We start from the raw sequence: 5,484 nt of genomic DNA on the forward strand, positions 1-5,484 counted from the left end.
ACTCGCTCTTGAGACTCGAAAATACATCCAACGCATGACGCCAGTTATCTTCTCTCTATCCTCTTACATACTTCACTAGGCAAAGATAGAAAATTCTGCATTGTGTTCATCTTAGTAAATCTAGGAGCTCAAAGTAAGTAATACATGGGCTTAGATGGGGCAGAACATGGTTTGGGACAGGGAGGAGGGGTTGCAAATGGGGCAATTACTTGCTATTTGTTCAGTAAATGCTAAAGAGTGGGGGGGGGGGGGGGGGGGTCCTTCCTGAACGTACCTTCGCGGTGGCACTACTTTTCACACTTCGACATAAGACATCATGTTACGACATTAATAGAGAAGAAGTTAAGAGTTACAACATCTAGGGAAGAACACTAGGCAAATGGAAGTCTACAAATACATTCTTGAAATATTAGAGCATGAAAAATCAAAGGATATGATTGCCGGGACTCGAGTCATACTCTCGTACATGCACCGTCGCTTTAGCCTGCTTATTACTCCCTCTGTAAAAAATGTTTAGATCATTATAAAGTAGTGATCTAAACGTTCATATATTTCTTTACAGAGGGAGTACTTTCTAGATCTTCACAGGGTACTGATGGATGGAATCAGCCCAGGGCGCGCCAAGAGTGGTGACGTCGCTGGGCGACCTTATGCACTCCCACACGGCGCTGTTGCACTTGAAGCCAGAGCCGAAGCCAACCATCCACACGCGGTCACCCTTCCGCATCCGTCCCTTGGCCTCGATGTACGCCAGCTCGTACCACAGCGAGGTGCTGGACGTGTTCCCAAACCGGTGAAGCGTCATCCGTGATGGCTCAACGTTCTCATCCGACAGGCACAGGCTGGTCTGCACCGCATCGATCACCGCCCGGCCGCCGGAATGGACGCAAAAGTGCTCGAAGGCCATGCGGAAATCAGGCACGTACAGCTTGATCCTCCTGCCCAGCGCCTTCCGGGCGATGAAGGATAGCGCAAAGAGCAGCTTCTCGGACGGCGGGAGGACGACGGACCCTAACGAGGCGATGTTGGCCTTGAGCGTTTCTCCGGCAACGGGCACGAGGTCCTTGGACAGGTATATCCCCGTCTCTCCATGCTCGTCCTCCTTGAGCGACGCACACAGGTAGGCTCTATCCTTGGCGGCGGTGAGCGTTCGCACGATGTGTGTGAGCCGGAGCCGGGACTTGGCCCTGGACGTGGACAGCAGCACCGCTGCCGCGCCCATCCGGAAGAGCGCACCTGGCAGCAGCATGGTCCGGTCCGGTCCGGTGTAGTATATGAAGGAGGTGATCTCCATGGACACCACAAGGGCGTGCGCGCCCCGCGGCGCCGCTTGCAGGAGGCTCCTTGCCACATCGAGGGAGATCACCCCGGCGCTGCACCCCATCCCGGACATGTTGACGTTCCGGATGTCGCCTCGGAGCTTGTATTTGTTCACCATGATGTCGGTGAAGGTTGGTGTCGGGGTGAAGCCGCTGCAGTTGGTGACGAGTATGTCGATCGCATCGGGGCTTATGCCCGTCTTGGCGAGCAGGTCGTCGATGGTGGCGAAGATGATCTGCTCCGCCTCGTCGCGGCTTTCGCTCAGGCAGCAGTGCGGCGGTATGTGGTGCAGCGAAGGGTGGAGGTAGGTCTGGTCGCCCAGGCCCGAGCGCTGCAGCATGCGCGACATGAAATGGAAGGTGCCGTCGTCGATGTACGGTGACAGACGGGCGCTCTCGATGAAGGAGCCTATGGATACGCGGCAATTGGATTTAGGCCGGCAGCAGGCGTAGTCCACGAGGTACACGCTACGAGGGCGGCGCATGAAGTAGAGGGTGGCTATGGCGATCGGTAGGAAGACAGCGAGGAAGACATGGACCTGCCGCAGCCCATGGAGCCGGGAGAGCAGCTCGTCGGGGCCGAGTTGCGCGGCTTTGCGGAGAACGACGAGGGCTGTGACTGGTGCCACGACGACGATGAGGAAGTTGTTCACGACCAGCTGGTAGAGGGGTTTGAGGTGCTTGCTCACCATGTTGCTAGGTGCGCTGAGGGGTTTGAGGTGCTTGTTTTTAGGCGTTGGTTGGTTCATGTGTTGAGGTGGCCGATCCAACTTGGGCCATTTTAAAAAGCACTCGGTCGTCCCCATGCAACTGTTTTGGGTCGTGCTATTTGCGCTGGCAACCGACACAGCCTTTACAGCGTCATGGAGAAAATATTCTGATCCAAAAGCACTGTGGTACTCCAATTGTCATGGTCCACTTAGAAATAAATGAAGCACATGATACACTCTTTCAAAATTTTCCATCTTGTAAGAGTTTTTTTTTCAACAAGGTCCAATATTCAACAACTAGGAGCACTAGGGCGAACCGAAGGCGAGTCATCGTACTGACCCCTCCATCACCATAGCCGGTCAAATCTTGTCGTGGTAGAATTTGTTGAAGTAGATAGATGAGAAGTCGTCGTGCTAAAACTTAAAGGATCAGCTCACCAACCATCACGAATGATGAGAGTCGTTAATCGGAAGAGTCCCCTCCTAGATGAAACTCGGAATATTAGTGTGGGAGCATTCACTGTAGCCTCCTTAAAACACACATGAAAAAAACCTTGTATCACGATTGAACGAATTCGGTGGGATAACACTTCCAAAATATTTTGAGGCAACATCTTTGCCGAGTTAGGTCCACATATCGCCTTTCAACATCTCTTCAAAAGTGTTGACCATATACATGCCCTCTTGTAGCAAATCTGGCTTGCGGTAAACATATGTTTTTACGTTTTCTTTTAGATACTTTTCCGTCTGTGGGTGCATAGCATAGAAACCATCCAAATGTAAGTTACCAGTTGTAGAAGATTTATTTATCTTGCTCGTATTACCTTCTCTTGTATTGTCACCCCCTTGCTTAACTCTAAACCTAAATATCCCAGAATAATCCATTTTTTTCGAAAAGGGGGGACTCCCGGCCTCTGCATCAGAACGATGCATACGGACACATTTATAAATCAAATAGGTTCAACAAGGTCTTAAAGTCGTGAAACAAAATAAAGGCTAGCTCACAGAGAGCCTCAACGTAAAAAAAAGGCCATAGAGCCACAACCGGCTGGCAAAATAAAGATAGGAAAACTAATCGCCTATCCTATTACATGACCGCCATCCAAACCGGTTGAAGATATCCCGCGCTACCATCTCCCACCGGACAGATCCAGTAACCAAACGCTCGCTGGCCTCCGTCGGAGTGAGTAAGGACCACATATGGATCAGCGCCGTAGCTCAGAATAAAACCTGCAAAAAATGAATATTTGTTGTTCTGTTAAAAGCCAAATCATTTCTGCAATTCCAAATTGCCCATAACAACACGCATACTCCTACACGAATGTGTCTAGCTGTATCGGACTCTATCCCATCAAGCCACGTTCCAAATAACGTACCGACCGAACTCGGAGGAGTAATGTTAAAGGCGATTTGCACGGTGCGCCACAAAATTCTCGCCAACGGGCACTCAAGGAAGAGGTGCTTAATGGCCTCGTCCCGATCACAGAAAGTACACCTAGTAGATCCTGTCCAATTGCGCTTAACCAAGTTGTCCTTTGTTAAAATGACTTGTTTATGTACAAACCATATAAACACTTTAATTTTCAAAGGAACATTTACTTTCCAAACATGTTTGGAACTAGGAATGACACTCGAGTTAATGACATCGATGTACATCGACTTAACCGTAAATTGTCCAGACCTAATAAGTTTCCAACACAATTGATCGGGCTGATGAGATAGCTGAACCTCCATCAGTCTACTCATCAAATGAAGCCATGCTTCCCATCTATCACCAACTAGCACCCTCCAAAACTAGATATTAAGGGGAATGGACTGCATATAATCGTTGCAACTAGCGCATCACGATCGCTGAACAATACGATACAGGGACGGGGACTAGAGTGCCAATGGTGTATCACCAAGCCAAACTCCCAGAAACGGGTATTGTTGCCATCACTGACTATAAACTTTGTTCTATTAAAGAAGGCTGCCTTAACTCTCATAAGCCCCTTCCAAAACGGCGAATCAGTTGGTCTCACTGTCACCTGTGACAAAGTCTTGGACTGCAGATACTTGTTACGGAGAATCTGCGCCCATGTTGCGTCAGTCTCAACTGAAAGCTTATACAGCCACTTACTAAGCAGGAATCTGTTCTTGACCTCAAGATTCTCAATACCCATACCCCCTTGGTCCTTTGTTCTACAAATGATATCCCACTTGGCGAGTCGAAACTTTCTCTTTAGCTCATCACTCTGCCAAAAAATCTAGATCGGTAGAAGTCCAGCCTTTTCCTAACCCCAACTAGAACTTCAAAGAAAGATAGTAGGAACATCGGCATACTCATGAGCACCGAGTTAATAAGAATCAACGGTCTCCATAAGACATAAGTTTGCCCTTCCAGCAACTAAGTTTCTTCTCGCACCGATCTTCGATGCATTTCCACTCTCTGTTTGTTAGCTTACGATGGTGAATGGGTATACCTAGGTAAGTAAAAGGTAAAGCCCCTAATTCACATCCAAACAATTGCCTATAAGCCTCTTGTTCCTCCTTGGCTCTACCAAAGCAGAACAACTCGCTTTTATGAAAGTTAATCTTTAATACGGTCAATTGTTCAAATAAGCATAACACCAGCTTCATATTTCTCGCTTTTGCCAAGTCATGCTCTATAAAGATGATTGTATCATCAGCGTACTGAAGAATGGACACACCCCCATCAACTAGGTGAGGCACCAAGCCACCCACCTGTCCGGCCTCCTTTGCCCTACCAATGAGAATTGCCAACATGTCAACCACAATGTTGAACAAAATAGGGGACATTGGATCACCTTGCCTCAGGCCTTTGTGTGTCTGGAAATAATGACCTATATCGTCATTCACTTTAATTCCAACACTCCCTTTTTGCGTAAAGGATTCTACCTGGCGTCGCCAAGCTTCATCAAAACCCTTCATGCGTAAGGCCTGTTGAAGGAAAGGCCATTTGACCTTGTCGTACGCTTTCTCGAAATCCACTTTGAAAACAACCCCATGCAGCTTTTTCGTGTGGATTTCATGGAGCATTTCATGAAGGACCACAACCCCTTCAAGGATGTTCCTTTCCGGCATGAAAGCAGTTTTGGTAGGCTTCACCACAGCATGCGCGATCTGTGTGAGCCTATTAGTCCCGACCTTGGTGAAAAATTTGAAACTAACATTAAGAAGACAGATGGGCCTGAATTGCTTAATTCTCACAGCCTCTGTTTTCTTAGGAAGAAGGGTTATCGTTCCAAAATTCAGCTAAAAAAGTTGAAGCTACCCAGAGAAGAGATCATTGAACAAAGGCAACAAATCCCCTTTAATGATATGCCAGCACTTTTTATAAAACTCCGCTGGAAATCCATCGGGGCCCGGCGCCTTGTTATTTTTCATTTGTGAAATGGCGTCAAACACCTCTTTCTCAGAGAAAGGAGCTGCAAGAATATCATTCTCCACTGCTG

General features: G+C 48.0%; 1 protein-coding gene across 1 annotated transcript; it reads right to left on the reverse strand.

Annotated features, from left to right (window-relative positions):
• Nucleotides 1-307: 307 nt before the first annotated feature.
• LOC123085848 (3-ketoacyl-CoA synthase 5-like) lies at nucleotides 308-2,060 on the reverse strand. The gene has a single exon (XM_044507558.1). The coding sequence runs from the start codon at nucleotides 2,009-2,011 to the stop codon at nucleotides 575-577; it is 1,437 nt and encodes a 478-aa protein (XP_044363493.1). The 5' UTR covers nucleotides 2,012-2,060; the 3' UTR covers nucleotides 308-574.
• Between the last annotated feature and the right edge of the window lie 3,424 nt (nucleotides 2,061-5,484).

This window comes from Triticum aestivum, chromosome 1B (genome assembly GCF_018294505.1).
Source record: "Triticum aestivum cultivar Chinese Spring chromosome 1B, IWGSC CS RefSeq v2.1, whole genome shotgun sequence".
Lineage (NCBI taxonomy): Eukaryota > Viridiplantae > Streptophyta > Magnoliopsida > Poales > Poaceae > Triticum > Triticum aestivum.